This window comes from Pelobates fuscus, chromosome 13, assembly GCF_036172605.1.
Source record: "Pelobates fuscus isolate aPelFus1 chromosome 13, aPelFus1.pri, whole genome shotgun sequence".
Taxonomy (NCBI): domain Eukaryota; kingdom Metazoa; phylum Chordata; class Amphibia; order Anura; family Pelobatidae; genus Pelobates; species Pelobates fuscus.
Window position 1 is genome coordinate 37,438,113 of NC_086329.1, and position 15,022 is coordinate 37,453,134.

Genomic DNA, 15,022 nt, shown 5'->3' on the forward strand with positions numbered 1-15,022 from the left:
CTAAATTTAAAGATATGTCTTTAGCTACCTGTCCTTTTTATATTATATCTCCCAAACAGAAAATGTTTTTTGTTCAATTCAATAAGCTGAAGGGGTTATGGTGTATAGTGTCCCTTTAAGACTTAAAGGTTAAGTTAACGCAAAAATGTTCTATGGCAGGTGTTACGTATAAACTATAAATTTAATTGAAGATGTTCAATTAAACGCATTCATTCAAATATTGGAAGCGCTTTTACTGTTTTTTATTTTTGTTTGGCTAAGAGAGTGTCAGCTCTGGTGCCTAGAGTGCCCTTTAAATTACCACCTCTGGGTATAGGTCAATAATAGTATAAATATAACATTTAAATTTTTTTTTTAAAATATCTATTAATATTTAAAACTGGTTATAGTTCCTGTAATAGCCTTCCTACACAGTATGTACTTATCTAGGTATCTACAGAAGTACTAAAAACTACCAGATGTATACGTAGAACATTTTTTGTATGTCAATGCTCTGCAAAGCAAAATAATCACTTTAAAGGGATTCTATAGTGCCAGGAAAACTAAGATGTTTTCCTAGCACTATAGAATCCTACAGTGCCCCACTCCCGCCGCGCTGGGTCAGGCTCCGCCTAATGTGCATGTGCGGTAATGGTCGCGATCGCATTAGGATTTCCCCATAGGAAAGCATTGTCCAATGCTCTCGAATGGGGAAAAATCTGACACTATATATCCTCATGCAGAGCATAACGTCCAGTGTCAGATACCGTAATAAAGGTCCGTTTCAATTCAGGAAGTCCCTCTAGTGGTCCAATAATTACCACCATAGGGTTAAGGGACATGGGACATTGCACCCAGACCACTTCAATGAGCTGAAGTGGTCTGGGTGCCTACAGTCTACCTTTAACACAAATTACGTTTTTTCCTCCCCTCCTTCCTTCAACGATCACCCAGTAGAAAAACGATTTATTTTTTTCAGTCGTTCTGCCACACAGAGCCTTTCAACAGCCTCATCCAACCCACCCTGTACAGGAGCCTGCATGGCTAATTCTGTAAAGTGCGCTTAATAGAACTTACGGGGGGATACATGAAGAAAGACTCTGCAATTGCAACTTACAATGTGTTCTTTTTTTTTTTTTTTTTTAATAAGGTTGCTGTTTTTTTGCCCTAGACAATTTTGTTTGCTATAAGTTAAGTCTTTACACATTTTTCAGAACATATGGGAAGTATTGCCGCACCAAGGATATCAATAATCTTGCATACTTATTACACCTCAATATTTCTGTAAACCATATACAGAGTTTATTTTCAGTGTCCCAGAACAGCAATCTATACATGGTATAGTTGTACTAGTTACATATCCATTTTTTTTTACATAGTCTATAAACTTCCAGCAGTGGTTGCTATAGTAACCTTATCCCCGGAAAGCCTGCTCTCTGTAGACACAGAACTCGTGGCTTCCATAGAACGTTTGTATACCAAGACAGGAAAAACAGTGGATCCTCTGAACTTTTCGATAAAGAGCTTGTTTGAGCAGGGCCCACCATCTCTGTCAACATAATTTTGTCATTAAATTCAATTATTATTATTAAATATATATATATACACCCAATGGATAATTGTGAAGCTCTGTAGGTGCTATAAAAATTCTAATATTCATTTTAATTGCATCACTGACCGGAATGTAAAATACATTAGCTCAAGTAACCCAGAGAGGGTGGGCTACTGAGAACTCTTGTTTAACATTAAACTTTTAAAAACAATTTATTGCTGAATAGAAGGATGGTGTCAGGAGACTCCAGACACTATAACCACTTCAATGAGATGAAGCAGTTACAGTGTCCCTTTAACTGCTATGCACTCTTCCTATTAAGGCAAACTGCCCTGTAGTTCTGCAACAGCTGACATGACATATAAAATAAAAAAAAGAACAAGAATACAAATAAATGCACACTTTAAATACATTTATTGCACAATAAGTACTAGAAAGGACTGAGAATCAAACCCACTGGAGCTGAATTACTGCATTAACCTAGTTTTTTATTTTTTTTAAATGACCGGGACAGACATTTTACTGACCGGGACAGACAATAATACTGTGAATATTAAAATGTGGTTGTAGATACTGAACAGATTGGCACTAAAAGCATGATTAATCACAGAATTTAGCCTCAAATAAACAATTCATCGTTTTTAGTGCTTTCTGGCTGCTTTACGTTTCTTGCGTTCCAATGCAGCCGTTAACGCTTTCAATATCTGATCCTGGTTGTTCAGTACATTATACCGATTCACCTCGATTAATTGATCAAAATGATTTGGCTCATAGGTGAAGTTCTTTGTCCGATAAGGAGAGTCCTTTGCCGTTAAGGTAAAGTCACCATCCGATATCTCCTTTTCTGTCTCCCGCTTAACCCCTGTGATAAGCATGAGACAAGATAAAGAGTTAAGAGGACAGAATATTTCACGTGCATATAATAATATACAATCAAAGCAGCGAGCCCAGATACAAAAAGCAAACAAATATTCACAAGACACTTCACATTAAAGATGGCTATATCTGACAATGACAAAAAGATTGAGAACCATTAGTTGACCTATACTTGTGTTTTTTTTTGTTTTGTTTTTTTAAAAACACATTATAGACAACATGAATTTAGATACATGTATATTCATTTAAAATAAAAAGAAAATATTGATTCGTTAAGCTTTGTGGCTTCTGAAGCCAGTTCTGTCTGGACAAGGTGGTCACTCATATTGTTCCATTAACCTTCTACAACAGTGCGGTGCATATCCCAAGAGATTACTGCTCAGGACTGCTTTATGGGTTACACAGGGGATTCTGGGAGTTTTCGTTTATTGGTTCTCTCTCTCTACTGTAGAAACCTCTGCTGTGCATCATGTACAGCTCTATTACTAGAGCAAAAAAGGAGATACAGAAAGAGGAAATCACGGAGAAAACCGATTTATTATTTTTCTAAAAAGACTAAAGAATATAAATAAGTATATGTAATGGAACGCCTGGCACCCCGACTGGGTACCTTCTGTTGACGGATGCTCCTAGTGCTTCCCGAGGGCTCCAAGCACTCCACTAGACACCATAACCACCGCAGACCCCACGAACCGCCACAGCTTGGTTGGGGTCTCGCCGTCTTCCTCCTACTCTGGGCCCAAAGACCAGGGACCAGCTTCCAGTAGGCAGACCAGGGCAGGAACAGGAACAAACTATTACAAGAGCTTACTCTGGTGAGTATAGTGATTATAGCAATCCCCAGAGTGTAGGTAGTTCTCCAATCCCCCAAACATGAGCCAAGACTTCATGAAGGGTAGAACAGGTCAGTTTAATGCAAGCCAGCACTCACAATTTATACGATTCCTCAGGCCAGAGGTACACCCCCTGGGCTTGATGGAACACACGACCACAAACCAATCAAAACAATACAGCAATGTCTGACCCTCCCATTTTTACAAACCCCAAAAAGTACCCCAAAATACAACATATCCCCACGAAAGTCACATCCCCATATAGCCTGATGTGGGTGAACAACATATCCAAAAATCACCCAGATCGGTTCAGGGGTTCAGAAATTTCCTGGAAGTCTTATTTTTGCCCCACATAGAAACATAGAAACATAGAATGTGATGGCAGATAAGAACCATTCGGCCCATCTAGCCTGCCCAGTTTTCTAAATACTTTCATTAGTCCCTGGCATTATCTTATAGTTAGGATAGCCTTATGCCTATCCCACGCATGCTTAAACTCCTTTACTGTGTTAACCTCTACCACTTCAGCTGGAAGGCTATTCCATGCATCCACTACCCTCTCAGTAAAGTAATACTTCCTGATATTATTTTTAAACCTTTGTCCTTCTAATTTTAGATTATGTCCTCTGGTTGTGGTAGTTTTTCTTCTTTTAAATATAGTCTCCTCTTTTACTGTGTTGATTCCCTAAATGTTTCTATCATATCCCCCCTGTCTCGTCTTTCCACCAAGCTATACATGTTAAGATCCTTTAACCTTTCCTGGTAAGTTTTATCCTGCAATCCATGAACCAGTTTAGTAGCCCTTCTTTGAACTCTCCCACCGTGCACATGGTCCCATGCCCAAAACAGTTCCATACACTCAACGGCAAAACTCTGCTGGACAATTTAAGATGGCCGCCGCCACATGTTTGAATCTGTTCCAGTTAAAAGTCCAAGGGGCAGAAACAGTGCCTTTAAAATCCAATATGCCCAAATAGTGTTTTTAAAGGGCAATATATCCCAGGGGCCATAGTCACAGGGTAGGAGGCTGGCAAGCAGGCCTCTCCAAATCCCAATGACGAAGGTGCTTTTGTCACAGTATACCCAGCTGAAGTGACTATAACCTAACCTACGCAGTGTACTTGTGTGGGTTTCTGGAGAACCCGGTTAATAAACGGAGAAAAGATAAGGGATTTATGAAGATAATGTGGGGGTTAATAAGAATGATCAACATGGGGAGAAGGGGTTAATGATGGTATTTATAGAGATAACTAAGCCAACAAATACAACAATATTTAACAAACATTAAAAATATACAGGATATAGTACAAAAACAGAAACTTGGTAGAGATAACACAACATGGTCCTTATTTCATGAGAGATACCTGGTGCTTTGAATTTTCGGAATGTTTTGTTGACCATGGGAAAGTGAAGCACTATGGGACATCTTGGGTCATTCTCGTCCATAAACAGGTAACATTCCTTTGGCTGTTCCTTATCCTGTTCACTCACAGTTACATCAGGGAATGGGATTCTTCGCTCCCTACAGTACTGCTGTGTGAGATCCAGGACCTGAGGGTAAACATGGAGTTATTACTAAAATTCTCTCTCAAATCATTATTTGTTAACTGGTAGTGAATATTATTAAAGTGCCAAACTATTAATTCACCTTGTTTTAAACACTGCTTGAAAATAAACAATAATCTACAGCTAATAGTTATAATATCAGGGAAGAAGGGCAGGTCAGTAAGGGTAAACACAGGGCTGTATTTGTGTAGCACATGGGTTTTTGTGTGTAAATGCATGTCTGCTGAGTAGTGTCCGTGTATGTGAATGAAGAAGTAGTGGGTAGTGTCTGTGTGTGAATGCAGCGATGTTGAATACTGTCAGTGCATGTGAATGCAGAATATAATACCAGGCATCCCAGGTTTATGGTTTGTCACCTTATGGCACAATTAATCTAACCGGAATTATGCTCAGTTGTGCCCAGTGCCTTGGATATCCCCTTTATTTGTATCCCATCTCCTCTCTATTTCATTATTATTATTTTTTTGTAATTCTTTATTTTTGGTGCAGTTTCAGCGAGTACATAGAAAAGTAGTCATGCCACAACATTAGATGCACAATAAAACATTCACAATACAGTCGACTTATGTGTTGGGCCGAGTCGAGTTATGCACATTTTGTGTTGGTGTGGGCTATGTGGTTGTAGCGAGGATCCGGACATGCCAGTGGTGTGTTTCTATGTGGCTGTTGTCATCCCGAGGGGACTATACGACTATGTTAGAACACTGGCACAGGTTATGGCCTTGGTAATCATTTAGTTCCTTGTGTGGTTTGACGTGTGTCCTGGTGGGTAACAGGTAGGATCTAAGCCTTTATGTCTCGTCTAAGTGTGAGTGCGGGATGAGATGGAGTTCAGTTTATGTGATGTACTGTGGGGGCTCCTTAGAGGGCTGTGCCCTGTAACCCTGGGCATTCGGGGGGGGGGGGATGAAGCACACTAGTTGAACCTAGGCCGTCGTTTCATCGTCACGGGGCCGTATGGTCGGTGTCACCCAGTGAGGGTGGGTCAGCGGACCAGGTTATGTGTGGTTTAGGTCGTCTTCAAAAGAGATATCAAAACAGGGTGCGATATACATTGAATATAGATAGCATAAAAACATAATAACAGTAAATGAAAATAAGAGTAATAGTCTGGTGTGACCAATGCAGGTTTCAGGTTGCCGGTCCCGGCAGAGTTGTGGCTGGTGCCCTGGTGTTAGTGGACAGTCCCAGAGTAGTCAATAGAGCCGGTCCTTCTCCTACATTGGAGATCTTGTAATGTAGGTCATCTTTAGTCACCCATAGTGTCCTGGGAGTAGCCCATTTGTACTTGAGGCCCGCTGCTTGCAGGGTGGTCGTGATGGGTTGCATGCTTTTGCTCCAAAGGAGAGTGTCTCTACTCAAGTCCTGAAAGAAGGTAATTTTTCTGTGTCTTTCATTGTTTTCTCTTTGATGGCCATCATCAGGGCTATCTTGTCTGTCAGGGATTGACATCGTAGGATGATGTCGCGCGGGGCTGCTTTCGGTGCCTGCTGCGGTTTTGCAATGCGATATACTCCGTCAAACATGAAGTGTTTCGCTTGTCTGTTGGGGAGGAGTGCAGCTACCAGGCGTCTGATAAAGTGGGGCAGTTCGTCCAGTAATACCACCTCTGATACCCCCCTGATTTTAATGTTCTTTCTCCTGACCCTATCATCCAGTATAGCCAATTGCTTGATGGTGTTTGCTTGTGTGGATTGTATTTGGGAGACTGTGTCTTTAAGGGTAATGATGTCTTGGCGTATTTCTCTCACCTCTTGTTCTGCGGCCTGGGTTCTTGCCGTTACTGCCTGTACCTCTGCCGCCAGCCCTTTTAAGTCAGCTTGCCACATGTGCTGAAGGTTCTTTTGGAGACCGGCCAGCATGTCCTGGATGTCTCGTTTCGATGCCGGTGCCGTGTCATCCTGGGTGTGCATACTTGCGCTTCCCGCGCCTGCCTTAATCACACTGTGAGTGTAGTCTTCGTCCTCTGACCCCTCGGGCGATGTCGCCTCCATGTCTTGGGTCCGTGCAGGCGGAGGGGATTGCAGCATGCTGCATATGTCCCTTTGTGGCTTGGGGGTGCTCGGGATCGCTTTGTGGGTTTTCCACCCCATTTCTTCCGTGGTGTGGAAGTCGGCGTCGTAGAGTAGTGAGTTCCCGCCGAGCCACGAAGTCAGCTCCCTGGTTAGGTGGCATTCACTCGTGCGGTAGGCCCCGGATCCCTTGGTTCGGCGTTTGGTGCCCGATTTTTGAAAAAAAGGCATCTGCGAGATCCGCCGGGAGTCCTGAGAGTGACCCTGCGGTTCTTTTCAGTAGATGGGCTGTTGGTGCCGTGTTTGGGCCGGTTTTGCACGCTGGCTTGTCGGAGCTGTGGTAAATGGCGACCGCTGCAGTGTGCCGCTAGCTCCGTCCCTCTCTATTTCATTATTATTATTATTATTATGATGATATTTATAGAGCGCCGTCAAATTCTGCAGAGCTTTACAATGGGTGGACGAACAGACATGCAGTTGTAACCAGACAAGTTGGACACCCAGGAACATAGGGGTTTAGGGCCCTGCTCAATGAGCTTACATGCTAGAGGGAGTGGGGTAAAATGACACAAAAGGTAAGGATAGATAGGTGGGAGCAGCATTATGTAGAGATTTGAAAGCAAGAACCAGAATTTTAAATTGAGCTCTATATTTTATAGGAAGCCAATTTAGGGACTGACAGAAGGGTGAGGCATGGGAGGTGCGGGCGGACAGGAAGAGGAGCTTCCCTCCCGCATTCATTATGGACTGTAACGGCGCAAGTTGGGAGCACGAAAGACCACTGAGAAGAGGATTACAGTAGTTAAGGTGAGAAAGGACAGTGGAATGGACCAACACCATAGTCGCATCTGGCGTTAAGTAGGAACGGATGCGCGCAATGTTTTTGAGATGGAAATGACAGGATTTGGCAAAAGATTGAACATGAGGCTTGAAGAGGTCGGAGTCAAAGAGAACACCTAGGCAGCGAGCCTGCGTGGTGGAGTTGATGGTAGCACCGTTGACTTGGAGGGAGACAGACACAGGAGTAACAACACTTGAGGGAGGAAAGACCAGAATTTCAGTTTTGGTCAAGTTTTGTTTAAGGAATTACTAACAGGTAGAGTAATGGCATGTCTCCCAAGCAGTAAATCCCTAGACATCACTCACCTTAAATGGAGCATTCCACGAGTAGTCAAAAGACAGAATGACATCAACGTGCCTCTCTGGCTGCAGGACCAATGGGAACGGTGAGTTAATCGAGAAGCCCCCATCCACTAAGTAGAGGTTTTCCTCCATTGGAGTAAGCTGGTTTGGGAAAGCATCGGGGTGATTTCCTAAAAGAGGCAATGCAGACACCTATTGCTCTAGTGATAGTTTTAGTAATTTATCCCAATATAAGCACCCTATAATTGATGCAGCAACGCCAAAAGGGTGAAACTAGTCTCATGTAAGGTAAAAAAAACACTGGAATAATATTCAAAATTAAGCACGATGTGACTGACATCACTGCAAAGAAAATAGGATATCAAATATTTCCTAACGTTACATGATAATAAATGTAATTATAACAAACTATACAACATTATCGGGTCCCAATCAGACATGATTCTATTACCTTTCCATGCTACAAACTCTTGGGCCCCTACGTAGTTCTTGTAGAGGTAAAGCCCCCGTGTGAAGTTATAGCGTTCGCCTGCGGTAAACCGAGACTTAAAGAAATCCTGGAAAATGCTAGACACAATTCCTCCTGGCATCACGAGACGAGTCTGCAGTCGAGAATCTCGAAAGTGTAATTTTCTACAGCCATCTGGAAATATAGATGTACAATGTTCATAGATAAGCTAATAAAACGACCACAAGTCCAGTGTTTCATGTTCTGGTTTTATAACTTGAGTGGAACGCTAACGTTTTAAAAATCTGCTTACCTATCACTTTGATGACATCACTTAGAGAGCTAAAGATGCGGCTTCCCGTGCCAGTTGCCTGAGCCCATATCTCATCCAGATTAGCAGCAAATGCGCTTCCCCATACACCTATAAATGAGTAGGGTGATCCATTGTGATCAGAAAACAAAATGCAAAATCACACTGCATAAACGTGCACCAATAAACCTTCTAACCAGCTTTCTGATCTAGCCATGAGTTAAATCCTAAAACAAATAAGTATGGAAACACATATGGTTCACCACTCCTTCCTAATCATTAAAGGTTTACTCCTAGCACCATAACCACTTTGCTGCAGGAGGTGTAACTCCACCACTGGCAGCGTCATTGAGGCATAATTAGCTGCACATAGATATATTCATTGGTTGACAGCTGTCAGCTGATGCTCTCACCCAATTAATGAGCGGCATAATCAACATGCGCCATCTGCAGCTGGGAAGTAGTGGGGTGTCGGAAACATACACATGGAAATAGGGTTTTACTGGAGGGTCGCCATTGTTGAAAAGCTAGAACAATCATGCATGCATGGCGTATGGTGTATAAAAGGTAGTGTCACTTAGAGAAACGTTCTTAGATGAATTCCAAAAGGATGGAGCTTGATCCTCAATGTATAGAATAGATCTTAGATCAAGCTAAGAACGTTTCTCTAAGTGACACTACCTGAGCCAGTTCCTTTGTCAACAGGCTCCATCATATGTGAGTTGGACTATATAGACTACTATATTAGATCTACTTACCATTGCAGTATTATGCTATGATTTTCCTGTTTTTTATGTACAGGCCTAATACCTACTGACATCTGTTACATTGGGGTATTTATCCTTACTTTTATTTGATTTACACATTCACCTAAGGTGGAAGCACCACTGATATTTATCTTTGTGAATTTATTACATGCGCTGCACACTTTTTTGTATTGTTGTGTTCTGGTTTTTGTGGGATTTTCGTGATTAAACCCCACTAGTGTGTTCTAGCAGCTGTTCTCTAGCGCCACAAACTGTACCCTCCTTTTTGGTTTTGTCTAGGAATCCAGTTGCATTGCTATCCGAAGTGGAGATTATATTGCTCCTGCTTAACGATTCATAGCAAGCCCGATAGCTCTTTACCACATGAGGGCGTGATTGCTATTTATTCAATATATAATGTACAGTATCACACTATATACTTCTGTCTTTTTTTTTAGGTTTTTCGCAGCAGTGAATACTACAAGCAACATTGCAAAATATTGCATTACAACTCAAGAAATGTTAATAGTACTACTAAAAATCAGAAATAAATCCACATGATCATGTAAAATTACTGAGATATACGTTATTACAAATCTCACCTTCCAGGTAACAGATTTTAGGTTCCTTTCTTTTGTGAATAAGGTGCCCCATGAAAAATTCACTACCAAAATCTTCAGTGCGTACAAAGGCTCCATATTTTCGGAATCCAACCTCATGGGGTGTAAACTCGCACCATTCTGAAGGGGATGAAAGAATATAGGGAAGTAATTGGTATTTAACTATTGAAAAGATATTAAAGTGTCAAGTTAATTAGACAAGCTCAATATATATTTTAACATTAAGTTATTCTCACATGGGCATTTTTTGGTTACTGACCACGATTCCAGTTGGTCTTCATCACCCACCATCCCCAAACAGATAAAATCAAATATATTTACAATTTAATAAGATAAACATTTTTATGAAGGTATTGAAGGCACTGAAACATTTCTTACCGGAAGAATACATTTAAAACACATAACTGGAGGCCATATTATATATTACGAGCCTGATCTTTCAGGGCTGGGTCCTTTACATACATGGATAGACATGGGTAGTTAAATCTCATTGTCTGAAAGTGATCTATTTATCAGACCACACCATCATTTAGGATAATGGACTCTTTAAAGGACCTTAAAATATATCTGAACTGTCCATCAATCTTAAGAAGTATGTGCTGTGCAGGATATAATCTGTATTACAGTCAAAAATATGGTGTAATTAAAACTTCACGTTTAGTTCATTCATATTAAAAGGAAAAATTCTCATGTATAATCTGTATTGAATCACGATATACTATTACATGTTGCTTAGTAGAATCTTTATTGGAGGATTAATCTTTAAAAAAAAAAAAAAATTCTTAACCTAGGGATAAAAACACTTGGATTTTGTTTATGAGAACGGAGTTCCAGTAACTCTTGGAGTGACAGATGGAAAAGCCAAGCTAAAGCCTTTTTTCAGTAGCGTAAAACCATTGTAAGTTCCCTTTCCTTCTGCAACATGGACCTCATATTCTGGCTTTTTGGTGATGCAGACAATATTGCTTGATCATAGTGGTCATGTAGCAAGTCAAAGCCCAAGTGAATTTTCTGATGGGTTGGTTTAGAACGTTCTCAGTACACACCTGCAAACTCTCTTCCGCTAATGTTGACTCGGACATTGACCCCGGCGTATATTGGGTAAGGGTTCTGACCGCTTGACACACACACCTGCTGGTCCGACAGCTTCGCTGGATTCGCCTAAAACACATTGCAAGTATTGTTCTCAATAGACCCTCAAAATCTTCCATTCTGGGTGGGCCTAGTATCTGAATTGCTGTTTTGGGGTGTATTAAAAGTCTTTATAGGCAATTCCACTTTGCAGCACATACGTGACTTAGTCTCCTATATTGTAGGTGTGAATTTGATGGTCTAATGGAAACGACTCACTAAACCATAGGTTGAGGCCAAGTTGTAAGAATTCTTGGCTGTTAAAAAAAAATATATATATATATATATATATATATATATACACACATATATATATATCCCCAAACCCAGTTCATGATAAAGTTTTGATAATCTTAATCTGATTAAAAAGTTAAAGTCAAATTACAGAAATTCAAAAAATGCTTCAACTATATTCCCAAATTGAACATTTGGTCTAAATATTTCAGATCTCTTTTTCTATTCCCCACACCTGATTAAGGCAAAGGCGGCTAGAGGACCTAAGCCAAAAAATCCCATGATGCTTGGCTACCTTATGCCCGTTCCTGCTTTCTGGTATAAACTCCTCTGTTTGTATATTTGCATTATTGACAATGTGTAAGGCTGGATCGGTGTAATTTTATGAAGCTGGGTGTACTTGCAGTGATACTCTGAATCAGCTTGCTCATTCTATGCTCATTCTATGAGTCACATTGAGGGTGATCGTTAATTAGGGATTATTCTAGTTTCTGTGATCGCATAATCTAAATTGTATGAAAGACAGGAGGCTTCATATTTGTGGCTTTTATTTTCAGAAGCCTTTCTTTCCAATCCCTTTTTCAGTTCCCCTTGTTGCTCAACAATTCACTGGTTGAACTTCCCTTACTCTTGGTGAATGAGAGCTGTGGAACAAAAATCATTGGAAATTCGCTGAAAAATTCTTACAAATTCGTTGACATTCAGAGAATTTCGGGGAACCAAATGTGAACCGAAATTATACAGAGCAGTGCCAACCGTTAGGGAAAAAAAACAAAACGCAGGAAAGTACTCTTAAAATGGCCGCTGGCATTTGGAGCCAATGCGGGAACCTTGTGCCATAAAAATTATGACGCAAAGAAGAGGCCGGACTCCGAGAGCTCTGGAAAATGCCTGAATATTGCGAAGAGCTGGCTTAATAAAAGTAAACTGTCGAGCAAAAAGGGGAACTGAAAAGAGATTAGGCAGAAAGGCTTCTGAAAATAAAGGCCGCAAATATGAAGCCTCCTGTCTTGCCATAAAGTTCTGTGTACCTCCTGATGCAGAAAATATTCAATTAAAAGACCCCATAAGTCTGTGAAGTTGACTTTGTGGCCATCATTCTCCATGGTCGTAAGTTCCTGCATGCAGTGTCTCAGCCTCTCCGGTGAGAAGGCTCCAGCCTTGCTGGCCGCAACTGAAGTTCTTGCGTTGCCAATGGGATCTCTGAGATCATTCTTTGACCAGTCAGGGTCTCTATAAAGTGTAGACATACACCTAGGAAAAAATGTAAGTATCAATTAACATTGTCTTGTTGTTCTGGGCTTTTGTGCTCAACCAACAGACTATCGTCATTCTCAGATCATACCATGTTGACCCAGACACCCCAGACAAATATGTGACACTGTCCAGAATCTTGAGATCCTGAAGTCCAAGCAGGCTCCCATAGAATGACGTCATAGCTCGTGTGCCACCTCCGGAGCCCAGAACTGCAACCACTGGAACCTATCAGCAGAGAATATTTATCCACAATAGACTAGTAGATGGGTTTTATGATTGTTGGAAGAGAACGTCTGCATTTTTCCATTTGATTATTTTGTTAAAAAAAATAAAAAATAATAATAAGTAAAAAAAAAAAATGTATATTAAATCAATGCTCAGAAAAGCCTACTTTTAAAGGAACAAAAAACAAACAAACATACCCACTAGAGCTCACTATAGTGGTTATAGTGCCAGGAGGGCCCTGGCACCCTCCCACCAATTGTAAGTAGTCAAAAAATGTTGACATGTTTTGACTTCCCGCATAGTAAGGGTCAAAATACTTTTACTGTACTTACCCAATTCCAGAATCGATGTTCCTTGGCGGTGGATCGGTACTCAGCCCCCTTATTCGTCACTCGATAGGGGGCACTAATGCGCATTCGGCGAACACCTCAAGCGTTTTAGGGCCTCATTTCTGCAATGCGTTCCTATGGGGAATTGACTGACTCCTAACCAGCAGGAAGTGCCTCTAGTAGCTTTCCGATTGCCAGCAACTTGAGGTCGTCTTAACCCTGCAAGCTAATTATTGCAGTTTCTCAGAAACTGAAGTAATTACCAATGCAGGGTTAGGGGAACAGTGACACTACACTCAGCTAAAGTGATCTGGCTGCCTATAGTGTGCCTCTAAGAATTTAGTGGATAACTCTGATAGTGTCACTCAGGTGATGCTGAGTTTAAAGTTATTTTCAATATATGGGGCATAATTAACATGTCCGGAACAGGGGTTCCGAGTGACTAATATGAATTCTGTGCAAAATTGGTGTCTGGCATCAGCATGTACAGCATGCCGGTGCCACATAGCCAATGACCCACACCTTCCCTGCTTTACATCTGTCCCACTCGGACGAGGGAGAATTATGTAATTGGAGGAAGATTGAGCTGCAGGTACAAATAGCCTCACCAAGTAAGGGGGTAATATTTAGCGGTTTGGTTTTTATTTGTGGTTTGTTCGTTTTTTTTAGGCGTTGGGGGGGTTAGGGGAGGACCAGTATAGGAAGGGTTACTCTGAACAGAAACAGTGTTTTTTTAAAAACATTGTTTTTGGATGGAGTAGCCATTTGAGGATGTCACACATTTTGTTATAAATATGACCAATAGAATAAAATAAAATCTTACATACCAGTTAAAATGTCTTACCTCTTCTGTATTAGGATCACTGTTAAGCTTCAACACTTCTTTTAGACAGTGAGAGACCACCTTCTTCCTTTTCCCTAGAAAGTCTCTCTCTCCATCTGACAGTTCAAAACCAAGACGGATATCAAGTTCCTGACAGCTGACCCCAGAAACCAGAATAAAAAAATAAAACAAATTATATGAGTGCATTTTCAGATACCCAATGGCAATACCTCTGCCCTTCTCATGGTATATTCATTTTCGTGCAATAAACTTGGAGGACTTGCCAGCCCTTACCCTCACCTCTCCTCAGTTTTCACACTCATGTCCAGGTTTTGATCCTGAAACAAAACAAAAACACAACACACACTCAGAAAAAAAGACTGGAAGGAGCCAACATTCCACATTTACTGATGGCAACAAGATGGTGTTACCTTGGAGAGAGGAAGACTGATGTCCACCTCCTGACCAAGAGGAAGTGACGCAATAGGTAGGGACGCTTCACCCACTAATAGAGTTTTTCTGTCGAGCTCAGGAGCTAGATCATCCTAAGGGGGTATTACATATATAAGTTGCAATTAATACGAGTTCATCACATTCTGTTTATTTATGGGCAATGGGCATGTTCTCCGATGCCACCTACCTGTCCAACTCGGAGTTTTTGCTGTAGGCTCACATCTAGATTGGGGCTCATGTCTCTATCAGCATGGAACACAAACGGCACCCCCTCTTCTGTAATTGATGAGTGCTGAACACACATTTGCTTCTCACATGAACCCGGAACGGACAATTTCAAAAGCCGGTCGCCTGGAACAATATAAGAGACAAAAAAACCATACAGTCAAAGTTGCTTATTTCATGCCTTCTATCTCCTTTCAATCCTTCAACCGCTTGTCTCAGCTACATTTAATTCCTTGTTTCTCATTGCTCTCATTGCAGGT

General features: G+C 41.1%; 1 protein-coding gene across 2 annotated transcripts in view; it reads right to left on the reverse strand.

Moving 5' to 3' along the window:
- Positions 1–2,048: 2,048 nt before the first annotated feature.
- Positions 2,049–15,022, reverse strand: part of PLA2G4F (phospholipase A2 group IVF) — a 39,067-nt gene continuing 26,093 nt past the window's right edge. For both annotated transcript variants that reach the window (XM_063440208.1, XM_063440209.1), the window contains exons 8-20: positions 14,725–14,888; positions 14,516–14,629; positions 14,385–14,422; positions 14,106–14,241; positions 12,796–12,932; positions 12,482–12,704; positions 11,132–11,246; positions 10,068–10,205; positions 8,723–8,830; positions 8,413–8,604; positions 7,965–8,131; positions 4,605–4,791; positions 2,049–2,393 (exon numbers count right to left, since the gene is read on the reverse strand). In XM_063440208.1, coding sequence (XP_063296278.1) covers positions 2,173–2,393; positions 4,605–4,791; positions 7,965–8,131; positions 8,413–8,604; positions 8,723–8,830; positions 10,068–10,205; positions 11,132–11,246; positions 12,482–12,704; positions 12,796–12,932; positions 14,106–14,241; positions 14,385–14,422; positions 14,516–14,629; positions 14,725–14,888 — 1,940 coding nt within the window. In that variant the 3' untranslated portion in view covers positions 2,049–2,172. The remainder of the gene's footprint in view (positions 2,394–4,604; positions 4,792–7,964; positions 8,132–8,412; positions 8,605–8,722; positions 8,831–10,067; positions 10,206–11,131; positions 11,247–12,481; positions 12,705–12,795; positions 12,933–14,105; positions 14,242–14,384; positions 14,423–14,515; positions 14,630–14,724; positions 14,889–15,022) is intronic.